This window comes from Pipistrellus kuhlii, unplaced genomic scaffold (genome assembly GCF_014108245.1).
Source record: "Pipistrellus kuhlii isolate mPipKuh1 unplaced genomic scaffold, mPipKuh1.p scaffold_m20_p_25, whole genome shotgun sequence".
NCBI lineage: Eukaryota > Metazoa > Chordata > Mammalia > Chiroptera > Vespertilionidae > Pipistrellus > Pipistrellus kuhlii.
Genome location: NW_023425524.1, coordinates 8,735,705 through 8,752,946, shown reverse-complemented (window position 1 = coordinate 8,752,946; position 17,242 = coordinate 8,735,705). Strand labels below are relative to the sequence as shown.

Genomic DNA, 17,242 nt, shown 5'->3' with positions numbered 1-17,242 from the left:
CCCCACCCCCCGCCCCCGGAGAAGTGAGCTCACCATGATGGAGACTTTGGGGTGTGTGACTGCCCCTTGTCATTGTGCACGCTGCTGTTCGCTCCTGCAGTTCCTGACCTCTGACCTTCTCCTGTGAAAGGCTTGGTTGTATTTCCTCTGGGGCCGTGGTGGGCAAACTCATTAGTCAACAGAGCCAAATATCAACAGTGCAACGATTGACATTTCTTTTGAGAGCCAAATTTTTTTAAATTTAAACTATATAGAGAGGTTCATTGTTATATTAACTTAATTAGGGTCCTCCTAAGCTGGCATTTGCTAAAAACTCAAGGGGGCAAAGAGCCGCATGTGGCTCGCGAACTGCAGTTTGCAGACCACTGGTCTGGGCGTCATACAAGGACAGGGTCGTTCCCCTCTGTCTGATCTCTGCCTTCCCAAGAGCCTCCTTGTCCTCGCTCCTCAAGTTCCGGAACCCCTGGACTTGGATAAATCCCTGGACTAAGTTCCATACTTTGGGGTTAAAGACATTCACACGTTTTTACCACTAAAAAAATGCTTTTACCTGTAAACTGGATTTTTTGAAAAATCACTCTGGGTTTGGGCCATTTTTATCTTTTTCTGTTGGTTATTGTGGCAGACATTTGCTGGCGAAGACCTGGTAGCTGAAGCTCCCTGAAAAGCAAGCAAAACCAGGCAAAAATGAGGAAAGGCTAAGCTCCTAGGCTTGTGCTTACATTCTTACAGCATGTTTGGGATTCTAGGTGTCCACGGATAAAGGCACAGGTGGGAGTGGTCAGAAAGAAGTAATACTTCTCCCAGGCCCCTTAGCATAAGCACCCCAAAAAGAAATACATCATTATACAGGAAATAACATTTACTGCTTGACTGCAGTCCCAATATTTTTGGTTTGTTTTAATTTTTAATTATTTTTTTAAGCCTCACAGTGGAAGTCAGGGAGTTTAAAAATGAAAGGAAGGTGGTAGACCGTTCTTCACCCCAAAGTAAGTGGCGAATAGCCATGTCCTTCCAGGGTGGCCTGGGCTTCACGTTCCCTTCGGGTGGTTTCAGGGCTCGAACGCGACACTCCTGTCGAGTGCACTTAGCTTCCCCTCCGTCGGCGCGCTGGGAGCCCAGCCCGCTGCGATGTTCTCTGGATTTCTCTGCGGTAACCAGTGTGTAGTTTGGAAAAAATAAACTTTCCATAATGCTCTCGGTTTGTATCCAGTTACCAAGCGAAGAGCAGAAGGGTTTTTCACATTAACAGCAGAGCTTCAAGGGCCTGTGTATGCCCTCTTTGCATTTGTCATTTCAGACCGAAACGATTGGACAGGCAAGTTTAATTGCCAAATCATTAATATTAACAATCACAGGCAGTTGCAGGGTATAAGCCTCTCTCCCTGGCAATAACAGTGCTGCTGTGTGAGCGATCAGAGAAGCACAGCCCCCTTTCTCATAAAGTCTGTGCTCTTGGACATAGCTTGTTCCTTTATTGATGGAGTTCTTCATGCTGCCATAAGCTCATCTCAGGAATTTGTACCCAGGAAAACCACCACTCCCGCCACCTACGCTTTGAGTTAAGCATGCTTTGCTATTGTTACCAGTGACGGGGGCTCCCAGTTCTTGAGTTTAGCAGAGAAAGAATTCAGAGCCAAAACTCTAGGACGAGAGGAAGTTTGTTTAGTATGCAAAGCCAAAGGACGCCGAAGAGAAGATTGGAGGGGGCTGGGCAGAGAGCTGCCGTGGCCTCTTACAAAGAAAGTCTCAGAGGCAGAAGAAGTGAGCCAGCTGGATTGCGTGGCCTCAGGAAACAAGTTCCAGAGACAAAAGAAGGGCCTTGGAGGCAGGTTCCAGGATTAGCCAGAACATGCTGCCACTGCCTGCTGCTCCCCTGGTTGCAAGTCTTGGGGACCCTTGGACTTAGGAGAAGGAAAGTTAAGGTACATTCCTGAAGAGAGAAGGTGCCGGCGTGCTCCATAGAGAGAGTGCAGCCCGTGTGGGCTCCTGTTCTCCTTCCCTGTCCCAGCTCAGTGTCTCTGCTGGAGCAGGCCATGTGGATCCTGCTGGGACCTGTGCCTCGGCTTCTTGCCTGACCAGTCTTCCTGGAGTGTGTGCTTCCAGTTCCTGCTCATTCCTCAGCCCTCGGTGCAGCCCCCTCCGCAGAGGGCCACCATGGCGCCTCTCCCTGGTGATGGCTTCCTTCCTCTTTATCGCCATTACAGCACCGTTACCTACTTGTATTTACCTGCTTGCTTCCTGGTTAGGAGAGTCTTGTTTTCTGTTGTGTCTTCATGGTACTTATATAATTCCTACAGCACTTAATAAATTTGCATGAACCGTCAGTGAATAAATTCTGTTATTCCCCTAGCACTAGGTTCCATGGGCACTGAGTCATGGAAGCCAGGTGCTTGGCCCTTATTCTAGTGCCCTCCTCCCCAGACATGCACTCCCAACTCACCCCTTCTTTTTTTAAAAACCTTTATTGTTGAAAGCATTATGTATGTCCCCCTTTTTCCCCTCATCAACCCCCTCTAGCCACCCCCACCCCCTGCCCTCACCACCCCACTGTCTACGTCCATGCTGAGTCACCCCTTCTTTACCTCCCTTCCGTGGCCCCTTGCTCCCCGTCTCTGTCCCGAAGGCCACTCCTTATCTGTGTTCCTGGCATCTCTTCTGGTCTGTGAGCCTCTGCCTGCCTGGCCTTCCTGCCTCCAGCCCCTCCCCCTGCCGGTGTGTGTCCACATAGACATTTAGCAGCACGGACTGTACCCGGAACCCTGAGGTCCATGTCGCACACATAGGACCACATCCGCCTTCCATGGAGGCTGCTCTTCACTGCCTCCATCTCTAACCTTTCCTGCTCCCCTTTCTCTCCATTCACTGCAATCCAGCCTCACGTTTCCAGGTCTGTGGGCCCATTCTGTCATAGGTCCCTAAATGAGACACCCCCACACCTGGGACAAATAGCCTCCACGCAGACCCAGGAGGCACTAGAGGACAGGGTGCCACCACCTCCTGCCTCCTCCCGAACTAGGATACGGCCACGTGGCTCTGTCTCCTCCCAGGCGCTGTGCCGTCGGCCCCTCTGCTCCTCATGCTGGTCCCTCCTGCTTATCTGCTCTTGGCCCACACCTCCCAGCCTTCCCGCTCAGGCGTCTTCTCCAGGACGCGTCCCTCATCTGGGCTGGGCAAAGGCCCTCTCTCTGTGCTGCCATAGATCCCCGTGCACGCGTGCTCTGTCTCTCCCCTCCACACACCCCCCCCCCCATCAATGCCTCACTCTACATCTGGGAAATGTTGGCAGGTGTTGGACTGAAGACGTCGAAGGGCACACTGTTACTCATAGCTGTGGAAGGGTCTCTGGTGTCCGTTACAAAGCAAACGCAGAGAACGGCCGTGCCATTGTAGACGCAGCAGACATGGGAGAAGGCCTCGCCCATTAGGTCTTGTTGCAGATGTTACTGTTGCGGCATGGAAGGTGACGGTGTGGTCATAGAGGTGGGAGGCGATGATGGGCAGCGAGGCAGGGCATCATGTCAGCTGGGCTGATCGTACAGAATGCAGACACCTGGGAGCCTGCGGGCCTCTGCCGTCATTTGCCTAGGTGGGACCTATGTTCAGTCAGCTGTCAGGTGACTCTAAGTGAATACCCACTGCGCGCGGCCCTGCCAGCAGGGAGGAGAAGCTCTAGCAGGGAGGAGAAGCCGGAGGAGCAGCAAGGCTGGGTTTGAGGGAGAGTTGGAGACTTCAGTTTCCCTAAAGCACGGCTGGCATGGATGGGGCATGCCTGGGTACCTGTGTGTGTGCGTTATTGCTGGGGGGAGGAGAAAGTTGCATGCTGTGGCCTCCCAGAATGAATTAAAGCATCTGATATATATTTTTTTTAATTGATTTTTTACAGAGAGGAAGAGAGAGGGATAGAGAGTTAGAAACATCGATCAGCTGTCTTTTGCACACCCCCTACTGGGAATGTGCCAGCAACTAAGGTACATGCCCTTGACCGGAATCGAACCTGGGACCTCTCAGTCTGCTGGCCGACTCTCTATCCACTGAGCCAAACCAGTTTGGGCTGATATATTTGTTAAAATAGGCGTAACCCCAGTAGTTCAGCTCCCACTGGGGATAAGGACAGGTTTTCTCACATTAAAGAGATCTCTGAAGCCTTTCTGCTGCCGGACAGAGGAGGAAAGAGTTCCACGTTGTGTACTCGCAGACAGTAAACCCGTGCCCAGTCTAAAGGCTGCTGCACATTTACTGAGACTGGAATCTTCCTTCTAAGCACTCAGGAAGTCAGATATGAAATGAATGTCACAGGACGTGTTTCGGGTTCGGGGATTAGGCTGTGATCGGGGACAGGTGTGGCTTTATAAATCCTCGGCGGCTGGCTTCATGGCATTTCCAGGGCCAGAAGCATGAGGAGAGAGGGCGGGGCCGTCTTGCAGCCCCTGGTGCCATTTTGGAACCCGGGATTGGATCAGGACCCATCGGACATCAGTGCACAGAACCCAGACCTGTGCTGGGGGGCAGAACAGAGACCCGCTGCTGTCTCCGTGCCAGGTCCTCCTGCAAGATGCCGTAGCTCAGTGAGCAGCACCCCAGCAGAGCCTCTGCGTGCACTGGGCACCCATTTCCAGTTCCCCTGTGGCTTCCGTGAGCCGGCCTGCCCCCTGTGCACCCTTCTCCTCCTGCTCAGAGGGGACACTCAGACCATCATCTGGAAATGTTTAAGCGGCTCCACTGGGCCTCTGTCTGCAGGCTCTGTAACAGCCTGCATACTTGGTTTATGAGATGGTTGCAGAGCGTGGAGGTGGGGCCGCCTGCCAGACGTGGCCAGCCTTTTATCTCTGACATCAGAAGAGGCCCCTGGCTGCGGGCCAGGTCCACGCGCTGGAATATAAAGTGCAGACGTGGGCTTGCGGGTGGTGGGCGCGGGGGGCTCGCCCTGCCTTCAGCCGGCACCGCCGCCATGGGCAGAGCATCTGGGTTCCGAGTGTTTGTGCGGGTCCCTCAGAGGCATGAAGTGGGGCAAAAAGATCTGAACTGTGGAATCCGGTCCCCTCCCCTTCACCCCTCCCTCCCAGCTCTTAGGAGCTGCCTCCAGACCCCCCAGGGATCGCCCTCTGGGGTGACCCAGCCCCCAGCTTCCAGGAATGGCTCTCTGCCTGGATTGATTCACCACAGGAGGTTTTCCAATAGCTGGAGGAAGGCTGGCTTTTCTCCAGGGGAGACAAATGCAATTCCGGGCTCTTGCTTTTTGAAAACATGACAGCTGTTAGAAATCAGTCTCCTCCTCACATCGGGACGCGTGCCTTTGACCTTTCTGCTTGTTTGGCCTGTGGTCGGAGCATGTCGGGGGCCGCTTGGCCAGGCAGCAGTGGGAACCCGGGAGCTGGAGCCAACCAGCACCTTAGAGGTGGGGGAGCTAGGGGAAGGCATCTGGGTGCAGGCACAGGTTCTGGTGTCACGGTAAATGGCTTCTTTATCGATCGCCCTGGGAAAGCGCGTCTAGACTGCTCTCCAGGACTCATTACCTGAAGGACCCCAACCCAGCTGCCCCCTGGTTTGGGGCAGCAGACGAGAGAACCTGATGGTGCTTGCGGTGGCAGATAAGCGGACACCCCATTCGCTGAGCGTGGAGCGTCGCCCGCTGTCATTGCACACACACGTGGAAGTGGGAGCGGGTGAATTAAACCTTCGTCCGAGTCCCGGGCTGGCGGAGAGCGGGCTGGGCTGGGCAGTCCTCTGCGTACCGGCTCTGATGGGCATTTCGCACTCAAGGCAGAGCGGAGGCAGTTGCAGTTAGCTGTACACCCACAGGTTTCCAGGTCTCCTATCAGGATTTCAGGTCCCTCCTCACGCACAACAGTCACCGTCTACACAGGTGACTGGTGGTGTGGAATGATTAGTTTCCATCTCCATAGCAACCTTCCTCAAGTTCTCACCTGGGGGAGCTGAGCAGTTAGCATCCAAGTGTTCCAGCTGGCCAGTGGCAGAGTTGGGGGGCCGGGGAAGCTGAAGCCCCCCTCTTCCACACATTCCCATGCCAGGAGCACGGAGCCCCCTCATGCTGGGTTCATCCTATTTCTAAATGTCTCTGCCGAGACCACGTTGAGATGATCTGACCTTCGCTGTTGCCCCTTAGACCCGACTTTATCTTCCCGCTGTGCACGGAGGGGAGTGGAGGGCTCTTCCTGGGAAGGAAACAGGAGGGAGATAGAGGTGTGGCCGGTCGGGGCGAGGGCTGCGGTTCGGGTCTCCATGAGAACAAACCTGGGTGCTTTATCCTCAGCCTGTTGCCATGAGGACGGGTTTTCCCGTGGAGTCTTTGCATGTTTCCCAGGCTCCAACCTCCCACCTTGCGGTGTTGACACGCAGATTGGCAGCCTCGGCAGGGCGTCGGGAACACAGGGTCAGAGCCGGCGGGAAAGAATGTGCAGGCTGAGCCACGGCCTTCTGCACCCTCCGCAGTCCCAGCGTGCCTCCGGGGAACTTATCTCTCCAGGGGGAAGAGGGGAGGGAGTTCTCCTCCCTAAAAGTGATCGCCTTTGTTATCCGCGGTACTGCTAGCTCCCACTCATGCTGCAGGAACGGCAGGAAGCAAGTAGACGCGGATTTGAAAATGTCCTTGATGTTAACCTGACTTGACCTAAGCAAATGCGCTCTTTCTCTGAGCAGTGAGCACTGGGCGGGGAGTGCCTGCACAGGGGAGTGGAGGGAGTGGAGGGGTGGGGTGGAGTGGCTTGGGTGGTTCTAGATGCCCAGCTGCACCCACCAAGGCTGCGGCCATGCTCCTCGCAGCCCGAGGAGCACGTCCCCACGCCTGCCATGTTCTGTGGACCCGAGAGCCACCCTGAACCCGCAGCTGGTCCCGTGTGTGGCCTCGTGCACATTGGTCATTGCCATAGAGTCCTGCGTTTGCCTGCAAAGCAAAGCTCATGGGCATTGGCAAATGCTGGCAGCGACCGTGGGGACATCAAGTTCAATGGCAACTAAGCAGTGGTACTGCTGGCGGCTCCAAGGGGCATCCCCTTGCAGGACTTGCTTGGACTGGACGTGGTGCTCCTGGTTGCCCGGATGCTTCTCTGTTGCGTTGGCATGACCAGCTGGCTGAGAGGGCTGCCACCTGAGAAGGGGGCCTCTCTGCTGGGTTCAGCCAGCTCAGGGGCCGGGGAGGGGGTGGCCAAAGCCCTGGGCTCTTGAGAGGACGGAGTTGAGACCCCTGTGCTCCCTCTGTGGGTAGCCCCGTGGCACTGAGGCCATGTGCACGGTGAAGCGGAGGAGACATCAGGTTACCACGATGAGCTGTGCGCTGGAACCGCACCTGCATGGCGTCCCTCTCGTCCTCCTCATTGTCTGTCCTCACTGTCATCGTGGTCCCCGCTGGCAAGTGCATGGACAACGGTGTCTGCGGAAGTCGGTGGCCATTTGTCTGGTTCTTTGTGGATGGAGAGGCGTTGTTGGGAGGACTAAATGGAGGAGGGGGTACAGGGATGGGGTGTGGCACAGCTGGTCCTCCCTTACACTATCACCCGCGCTCCCCTCCGTTAGGGTCAGACCAGGCAGGCCCCGGTGGCCCCGATCTCTAGGCCGCTGTGCCATGCACAGCAGAGCTTCTAGAAGGTGACAGGAAGGGGCTGGAAGCTGTATCTGCTCAGAAAATGGTCCTCCCTGAGGAAGCTTAGCCTCAGGGAGAGGTCGCCCCTTGCCAGGCTGGCAGGTATAGAGCAGGAAGTCACACCCACACGGTGTGACTCTCACCCTGGTGCTCCTTTTCCTGAGCTCCAAGGATTAGGCTTAGCCGCATGAAGTCGAGAACATTCCTTCTTTCTCCCGTCTCCGGTGTCCATCAGCTCCTGCACTGCCTGGCGGGTGATAAGATAATAGTGGATGCTCTATTTTTAACCGCTCTTTTTCCACTTCACAGACGAGCCTCTCCCTCCTCAAGTTACATCCGAGCTGCTTTCTGTTGTTCTTGCCAAAGGAGGTGGAAATTGGTTCCAGCGGAGGTGCTTCCTCTGGATCTGGAGTTTGCAGATGCTGTTGTGTGTAATTTATTAGTCCCAGTGCATCATCCGTGAACCAGAGCCCCCTGTCAGGGCGCTGCACTTAAATTCCGTTTCCCTGGGGATTTCGAATTTCAGGTTCCTAATCTCTCTCCTAAGTGCACACGTTGTATTTGAACCGCATTCTGCTTTAAAAACAAAACAGGAAACACACACACACACACACACACACACACAAAACCTCTTCTTTTAAAACACATGGCTTATTGAATTACTGGAGAAGTTTTAAGCATTTCATAATGTTGTTTCCCATCCTGTGCTCCTCTCTCCAGTCCCGTCTAATCAGAGTCTGCATGAGGCGGGGAGATCAGGAGACCTGCAGAGCACATTGCACCCCCTCTCTAATGGGAACCAGCTGAGGCCGGCCCTGCGGGGGCTTCAACATCAAACACACATCTGTGCAAGCACGCTTAACGCAGCGCGGAGGCTGCGTCTCCTGTCCGACCCGGTGGGGCCCGTGGTCGCCGTCCGACTCCGTGGGGCCCCAACTGACCCGGTGGAGCCCGTGGTCGCCATTTGACCCAGAGGAGCCCGTGGTCACTGTCCGACCCCGTGGAGCCCATGGTCACTTCTGACCCAGTGGTGCCCATGGCCGCAATCTGAACAAGTTGAGCCCATGGTCGCCATCTGACCCAGTGGAGCCTGTGGTTAGTGTCTGACCCGGTGGAGCCCGTGGTCACTTCTGACTCGGCGGAGCCCATGGTCACTGAACCGGTGGAGCCCGTGGCCATCGTCTGACCCACTGGAGCCCATGGTCGGTGTCTGACCCACAGGAGCCCGTGGTCACTGAACCGGTGGAGCCCATGGCCGCCATCTGACCCAGTGGAGCCCGTGGCCATCGTCTGACCCACTGGAGCCCATGGTCGGTGTCTGACCCACAGGAGCCCATGGTCACTGACCCGGTGAAGCCCGTGGCCACCATCTGACCCAGTGGAACCCGTGGCCATCGTCTGACCCACTGGAGCCCATGATCGGTGTCTGACCAGGTGGAGCCCATGGTCAGTATCTGACCCTTGGAGCCCATGGTCACCGTCTGACCCGGTGGAGGCCGTGATCACTGACCGGTGGAGCCCGTGGCCGCCATCTGACCCAGTCAAGCCCGTGACCACCATCTGACCCGGTGGAGCCTATGGTCAGTGTCTGAACAGGTGGAGCCCGTGGTCACCGTCTGATCCGGTGGAGCCTGTGGTTGCCGTCTGACCTGGGGGAGCCCATGGTCAATGTCTGACCCAGTGGAGCCTGTGGTCACCATCTGACCCAGTGGAGGCCGTGGTTACTGTCTGATCCGGTGGAGCCTGTGGTCACCATCTGACCCGGTGGAGGCCGTGGTCACTGACCGGTGGAGCCCGTGGCCGCCATCTGACCCAGTCAAGCCCGTGACCACCATCTGACCCGGTGGAGCCTATGGTCAGTGTCTGAACCGGTGGAGCCCGTGGTCACCGTCTGATCCGGTGGAGCCTGTGGTTGCCGTCTGACCTGGGAGAGCTCATGGTCAGTGTCTGACCCCGTGGAGCCCGTGGCCGTCTGACCTGGTGGAGGCCATGGTTACTGTTCTACCCGGTGAAGCCCATAGTCAGTTTCTGACTCGGTGGAGCCCGTGGTCACCATCTAACCGGTGGAGCCCGTGGCCACCGTCTGACCCAGTGAAGCCCGAAGTCACCGTCTGACCGGTGGAGCCCGTAGTCAGTGTCTGACCTGGTGGAGGCCATGGTCACTAAACCGGTGGAGCCTGTGGCCGCCATCTGACCCAGTGGAGCCTGTGGTCAGTATCTGACCTGGTGGAGCCCGTGGTTGCCATCTGACCCAGTGGAGCACGTAATCGGTGTCTGACCCGGTGGAGCCCGTGGTCAGAGTCTGACCCGGTGGAGCCCATGGTCAGTGTCTGACCCAGTGGAGCCCGTGGTCACCGTCTAACCAGGTGGAGCCCGTGGTCCCAGTCTGACCCGGTGGAGCCAGGGCCACCGTCTGACCCAGTGGAGCCAGTGGTTCCCTTCTGATCTGGTGGAGCTCGTGTCTCACCAAGTGGAGCCCATGGTTGCCGTCTGACCCGGTGGAGCTCGTGTCTGACCCAGTTGAGCCCGTGGTAGCCGTCTAACCCCGTGGAACCCGTGGCCACCATCTGAACTGGTGGAGTCCGGGGCCATGGTCTGACCCGGTGGATCCCATGGTCAGTGTCTGACCCGGTGGAGCCCGTGGTCACTTACTCGATGGAGCCCGTGGTTGCCATCTGACCCAGTGGAGCCCGTGGTCACCGTTTGACCCGGTGGAGCCCATGGTCAGTTTCTGACCCAGTGGAGCCCGTGGTCGCCTTCTGACCTGGTGGAGCCCGTGGTTACCGTTCGACCCGGTGGAGCCCATAGTCAGTTTCTGACTTGGTGGAGCCCGTGGTCACCATCTAACCAGTGGAGCCTGTGGTCAGTGTCTAACCTGGTGGAGCCCATGGCCACCATGTGACCCGGTGGAGCCCGTGGCCGTCATCTGACCCCGTGGAGCCTGTGGCCACCATCTAACCCGGTGGAGCCCATGGTCAGTGTCTGACCCAGTGGAGCCCATGGTTGCCGTCTGACCTGGGGGAGCTCATGGTCAGTGTCTGACCCAGTGGAGCCCGTGGTCTCCGTTTGACCCGGTGGAGCCCATGGTCAGTGTCTGACCCAGTGGAGCCCGTGGTCTTCTGATCCGGTGGAACCCGTGACCACCATCTGACCCAGTGGAACCCGTGGCCACCGTCTGACCTGGTGGAGCCCATGGTCAGTGTCTGACCTGGTGGAGCCCGTGGTCACCGTCTGACCCGGTGGAGCCCGTAGTTGCCGTCTGACCCGGTGGAGCGCCAGTCTGACCCAGTGGAGCCCGTGGCCGCCATCTGACCCAGTGGAGCCAATGGTCACCGTTTGACCCAGTGGAGCCCGTGGTCATGGTCTGACCCGGTGGAGTGTGTCCCCCAGACACGCTCAGCCAGTCTGGCCGGACCCCAGCCTCATTCTGCTGAAGCAGCACAGGTCTCTGATGCGCTGCAGCCACGGGCACCTGCAGGTGTGCTTCCTGCCCTCAGGCCCAAAGGAAGGAAGCTGCTGGCCAATTGGACGCAGTTGTGTTGAGTGGCACCCTTTCATGTATGGTGAGATGATCTCATATCATCTGGTACCGATTTCTGCTAAGGGGATGACACTAAAGAACTGATTTATCAGCTGTGTCTACGGGAGCACAGACAGCCTCACTGACTCATCCTGGGGTAGATGGGGCAGGGGTGTGTGGGGAGAGGTGTGTGCGGCAGGGGTGTGTGGGGCAGGGATGTGTGGGGCAGGGGTGTGTGGGGAGGGATGTATGGGGAGGAATGTATGGGGAGGAATGTGTGTGGGGCGGGTGAGCAGCAGGAGGCGCAGAATGATGATGGAGGTAGGAGCCAGGAGAGTGGGCAGAACCTGCTCCCAAACAGCCTCGATGCTGCTCTCAGAGCCGGAGCTGACAGGGACTTCTCATGCTGGGAGAGTCCCGCTGGGTCCCCCACATCATCACCGTATACCAGTCGACAGTAGAAACAGGCGAGAGGGAAGTGTGGTGCGAAAAGAACCGCCTCCGTTTCCTTGGTTGGAATTCTCCTTGTTGTGAAATTAGGTGTCTTATTCTTAGAATACTGCTCCTGGGATTGTGGGCGATCACTCCTCTCTCTCCATTCATCCGCTCTGTCACAGACATTCGCTGTGAATGCGTCCCCTGCGCCAGAATGAGAATACAGAGCCGATGAGGTCATGGTCCCTCCAGGAGCTCCAGTGAGCATGGCGATGGGAAAGTCCATTATTAATGACACTGGATGTACAGGACAGGCAGCCGATGGCCATGGCCAGAGGGCAAATGCGAACGGGTTTCCTGATAGGGGCCATTGGGGCTGGGTCCTAAAGGGACTCGGAGAAGGAAGTCAGAGCAGTGAGTGGAAGTGGGCGCCCAGTGGAGCAGAGCGGGTCTGGGTGGGATGCGTGCAGGATCTGGGAACTGGGAGTCGACTTTCACCACGTGGAGCCCTCTGGAGAGTCGGAAGCTAGCTAGAAGAGGGAGCTCCGTCCAGCTCCAGTGTGAAGTGCTCTCGAGAGCTCTTGCTCTGGATGTCTGGAAGCGTTAGTAAAGTTTGCCTGCTCTTTGGATAAGTAAATAAAGTCTTTGGCGCACCCAGAGGACAGCTGGTCCGGTTATGAGGAGATGGTTGGGGATATGATGGCAGTTTAGCTGCTCTGCCTGGACCCGTAGTCTCACCCTGCTCGGTGGAAGAATTCAGGAACCCCACGTGAGCTCCCTGCCGGAGGAGTTGACTGCCCTTTTCCAAGTGCCAGTGCTAGGAATACGGTAGGACCCACGCATTGAAGGTGTTTTGAACTTACTATCTCCCAAACATGAGTTTCATCTTGAAGCAGCCCGGGAGAAAAACAAATCCAAATCAAACATGAAGATCCGGGAAGAGATAGGCCCCGGAGCCAGAGAGACGTGGATGTGAATCTTACACGTGGCAACTGGGGACAGAAGCCTTTTCCCCGCAGTTCCTTACGACTTAGGTCTGTCTGTGCCGCAGGTGTAAGTTGTAGGTATTGATTGCCAGAGGCTGTGAGAAATCATGAAAAGGCATACAGGAGGCACCCAGATCATTGCCAAATAAATATGTTTCCTTCTTCAGGTCCACTCTCCAAACTGTTAGCAGAGCATTTGCTACAAAAAAGGTTCTATGCCATGTATTTGGGAGAGGCAGGATCAAAGAAGAAGAACAAGACTTTCCTTTAGCTCTGAAATGGAGACGATGTGTCCCTGGCCAGGTGGCTCAGTGGTCTGGGTGTCTCCCCTACACCAGGAGGTTGCTGGTTCAATTCCCAGCCAAGGGCACATGTCCGGGTTGCAGGCTCCATCCAGGGGAGTGCAGGAGGCAACTGATCAATATTGCCCTCTCACGTTGTTTCTCTCTCACCCTCTCCCTGCTTCTCTCTCTAAAAATCAATCAAGAAACTATATATTAACAATATAGAACAAATAATAAAACAGGGAAGATGGGACACGCACAACCTGGGAACTCTATCACGCTGGCCTCCTGGTATTCCTGGGGCAGCTGGGCACCTCCTGCCTCGCCTTGGCACCTGCTGTCCCCTTTCTAGACTCGTATCTCCTCCTCCTTCACCTCCTTCAGCTCCTTCCTCATATGTTACCTTCTCAGGGGGGCCTTTCCTGGCTGTTTCCTTAACACGGACCTCCCTGAGGCCAGGCTGCCCCACCCCGGGGATCTCCTCTTCCTGTTTGTTTGTTTTGCCCGTGACAGATACATACTTTCCGTGTGCGAGTTTCCTGCTATTCCATCCCTCTCCTATCTCTTCAGTGTGAACACTGCTTGTCTGATTTCTTCCCTGCTCTGTTCTCAGAGACGCCCTCTGCCTCCCCTGCCCGGGGCCTCTTTTCCACGCTTCTCCGTGTGGCCCCAGCGTTTTTCTGCCCCGCACCCGAGAGAGGTGTTCCTTTCCCCCAGTCTCAGACGCTCGCCCTGACAGCGGTCTCACAGTCACTCTGTAACCAGCCTTGGTGGCTGTGAGTCTCCAGGGAGCGGGTGCAGGTTGTACAGGCTCCCTCCTCACCTCGGCCATCAAGGTGATTGGAGGTCATCTCCTAGGAAGCTTCTTTCGCTGACACCCACTGAGGAGCGTGTGGACCTCGGAGAAGAAGAGAGCTCCTTCCCCTTCGCTTGGCTTCTCTCTGCGTCTGCCCATCAACTGGCCACGGTGGCAGAACCCGGCACCCACCGCTGCCCATGTGGTGTCCGCAGCCACACGTGGCCGGGGACTCTGGGGACAGACAGGAAAAACAGGTACCTGCTTGCTAAGCAGGAGGACAGACCTTTAGCAAACGAAACTCACACTTTTGTCTTTAATTGCTTTGTAAATTGTTGTCTTTTCATTGATGGATGGGTTTTTAGTTTTTGCAAAAGTAAAAACTGGTTCACAGGCATGGGTGTGATGGTACTCGTCTCCCTTCCCCAGCCTCGTGTTGATCAATTCTCCATATCGATAGAGAGCTAGGTCTCCCAACAAGTGGTTCTTTCACTTTTCCCTCTTCCCCGTGAGGTCTTTCAGAGATAGAGACAGAGCTATGGCTACATGTATGTGTCATACTATCAATTCAGACATTGAAGTGTATGTTTAATAGCTTTCTGTGCATTCTTTGTGGAACCGTTGTCAAAATGAGTTTTCTAAGAACATTACCGTCACCCCCAAAATAAATCCCATTCTCATCAGCAGTCACTCCCCAGTGCTCTCCACGCTCTCCCACAGTCTTAGCCAATGACTCACCCACTTTCTGTCTGTGGGTTTGCGTGAACATTTCATCTAAGTGGAACCATGGACTTGGTAGGCCTTTGTGATGGGATTCTTTCATGTAGAAGCATGTTTTCAAACATGGTACTCGTCTCCCTTCTCCAGCCTCATGTTGATCGATACTCCGTATTAATGGAAGCATATTGGTGGAGATGTGTCAGCATCTATCTGTGCTTCTTTATTGCCAGCTAGTATTCCATTATATGGATGGGCCACATTTTATTCATTCATTAGTTGATGAACATTGGCTTGCATCCACCTTTTTGCTCTTATGAATAATGCTGCTATGAAAATGTACACACAAGTTTGTATGTGAACATATATTATCATTTCCCTTGGTTATATGCATAAGGAGTGGAATTGGTAAATGATAAGGTAAGTCTATGCTTAACCTCTTGAGAAACTTCCCGACTGTTCTTCAAAATGATTGTCCCATTTTCCACCCCTTTCAGCAGCATATAGGAGTTCCAGTTTTCCGTATCCTCGCCAACACTTGTTGTTTTCTGTATTTTTCACTGAAGCCATTCTCCTGGGTGTAAAGTGACACCTCATTGTGTTTTTGATTTGCGTTTCCCTAATGGCCAATGGCTTGAAGATGATTTCATGTGCTTATTGGCCATTTGAATATCGTCTTTGGAGAAGAGTCCAGTTAGATCCTTGGCCCATTTCTCAATCGAGTAATTTGTCTTCCTTCCTCTTGTCTTAATTGGCCTGCACAGGATGCGGACATGCTGGCTGGTGATGAGAAAGTGTGGAAGGAAGTTCAAGAATCCTTGAAGGAAATCGAGGAACTAAAGGCCCAGAGAAGTATCCTTTTTCCCTGTGGGTGAGGCGTGCTGTTGGGATTGCATCCTTCTTGGCTGGAGTCTGGCGTTGATGAACCCAAGGCCAGGGTTTGCCTTCCCAGTGGGCTTTATCCACTCACACACAGTGGGGGTCAGTAAATCCGTAAATTAATAGGTATTTTGGTAAAATGTAGGTGTCACTCATCCTATTGTACTTTGCTTTATGAGCTTCACAGGTGCTGTATTTTTGTGGTGGTTGTTGTCAACCCTCCCGACCCTTCAGGCCATGGGCCACGCTCTGTCCACTGAGCCAAACCAGCTAGGGCGACAGGTGTATATTTTACAGAAGGCAAGACCAAAGGGTTACAGCTCGCTCTAGCAGTGGTCTGGACCCAGACCCCCAAACCGCAGTCTCCCTGAGGTCTGCCTGCATATGGCCTAGGGGCACCGGAGGGTTAGTCAATGTGGAGGTCACAGCAGGGGCCACAGAGGAGGCCACACTGAGCTGTGCTGGGAGGGTCAGCGAGTCCCTTGGAGCCCACAGGGCAGGGCGTCCAGCAGCGGGAGGGGCCTGCAGGAGACACGTGGGCGCACTGGCCTGCGGTCAGGAAACGGCCCGTTGTTCAGGATGAGGAGGGACATGGCGAGGCTGTACGTGCCACTAGCAGCAGGTGGGCTTTGTAGGTGAGGGGCCTGGGATGGGAAGGGAACGGGGAGGGGGAGGTTGAGCAGCAGAGTAAGATGAGCAGGTGAGTAGAAGCCCCGTGGTCCAGGTCTTTGTCCCAAGGAGCTGATTAATTCCCAAGTGGCTCCACTCTGTCCCCCTCTCTCTCCCCCCAATCCCCCGATGGGATGTAAAGTTTTCACAGGAAAGGGAGTGTGCTCTGTCCATTGAAGGTGTGCCGCGGGGCGGGCTCGCCAGCTCCAGTGTGTCCAGGGCACTCTGCGGAGCAGCAGGAGCGGAAGCAAACACCAAGCCAGCACCGGGACTTGAGCAAACACACGTCGGCATTGGCTGGGGGAAAGCTCCGAGTTAAAATAACTCATTTTTTGCTCACCGGGGTGTTTTACAGGGAGGGCTGGCTGTTTTCCGGGAGACAGCTGCCAGGGCTGCGAAGGGAATTGGCACGTGGTCCCCTCCCGCTCGCCTCGCCGGGGGAAGGCAGATGTGTGCCCGGCAGGGGCTGCAGAGTGTCTCCTCCGGCCTTTGCTTCTGAGGCTTGTCAGCTTCAAACTCTCTAAAGTGAGCGGGAGCCTCTGGAACGGGAAGGTGGATAACAGAGGTCAGACATCACAGTGTTCAGATCAGGGCAGCGCCTCACCACAGAAATGTCTGGCGTGTGTCAGAGGCAGGCATGTCCCTCGACGGTGCGTCAGACGTCTGATCCTGGAGGGAAAGCCACGGAGGTGAGCCGGCAATCTGTTACAGAGCCAGCGCTGCTTCCGAGGCTCCCGCCTCCGGGAGGCTCCCTCAGCAAACCGACACACACACACAGATGGATACAGAAGACTTTTCTTCAATCAACGCACCTCTTCCCATACCAGGGCCCGCTCCCCGAGACGGGACTCGTCCTAAAACACAGAGTGCGGTGCCCAGAAGGGTGATCTGGGCCAGCCTCAGTAGTGTGCCAGCCTGGGCATCGCCCCAATACTCGGGATGAGGTGTTGGCCTCCAGAAGGCTCCCCCGCTTGGAGGAGCGTGTATGTCCCGTGAGGGTGAGCGAGATATCCGTGCCCCCGATTCAGTGGCTGATGGGTTTATGGCCAGTGCTGGCCAGTGGTTGGCGAAGCAGCGGCTGATGGGTTTATTGAGTGTTGGCCAGTGGTTGGCGAAGCAGTGGCTGATGGGCTTATGGCCAGTGCTGGCCAGTTGTTGGCAAAGCAGTGGCTGATGGGTTTATGGCCAGTGCTGGCCAGTGGTTGGCAAAGCAGTGGCTGATGGGTTTATGGCCAGTGCTGGCCAGTGGTTGGCGAAGCAGTGGCTGGTGGGTTTATTGCCAGTGCTGGCCAGTGGTTGGTGAAGCAGTGGCTGGTGGGTTTATGGCCAGTGCTGGCCAGTGGTTGGCGAAGCAGT

At 55.6% G+C, this 17,242-nt stretch overlaps 1 protein-coding gene across 1 annotated transcript in view; it reads left to right on the top strand.

Moving 5' to 3' along the window:
- The window catches only part of SMYD3 (SET and MYND domain containing 3), a 439,975-nt gene that overhangs the window by 386,934 nt on the left and 35,799 nt on the right, over positions 1–17,242 (top strand). The window contains exon 9 of the mRNA XM_036453366.2: positions 15,103–15,190. Within this exon, the coding sequence (XP_036309259.1) occupies positions 15,103–15,190 (88 nt within the window). The remainder of the gene's footprint in view (positions 1–15,102; positions 15,191–17,242) is intronic.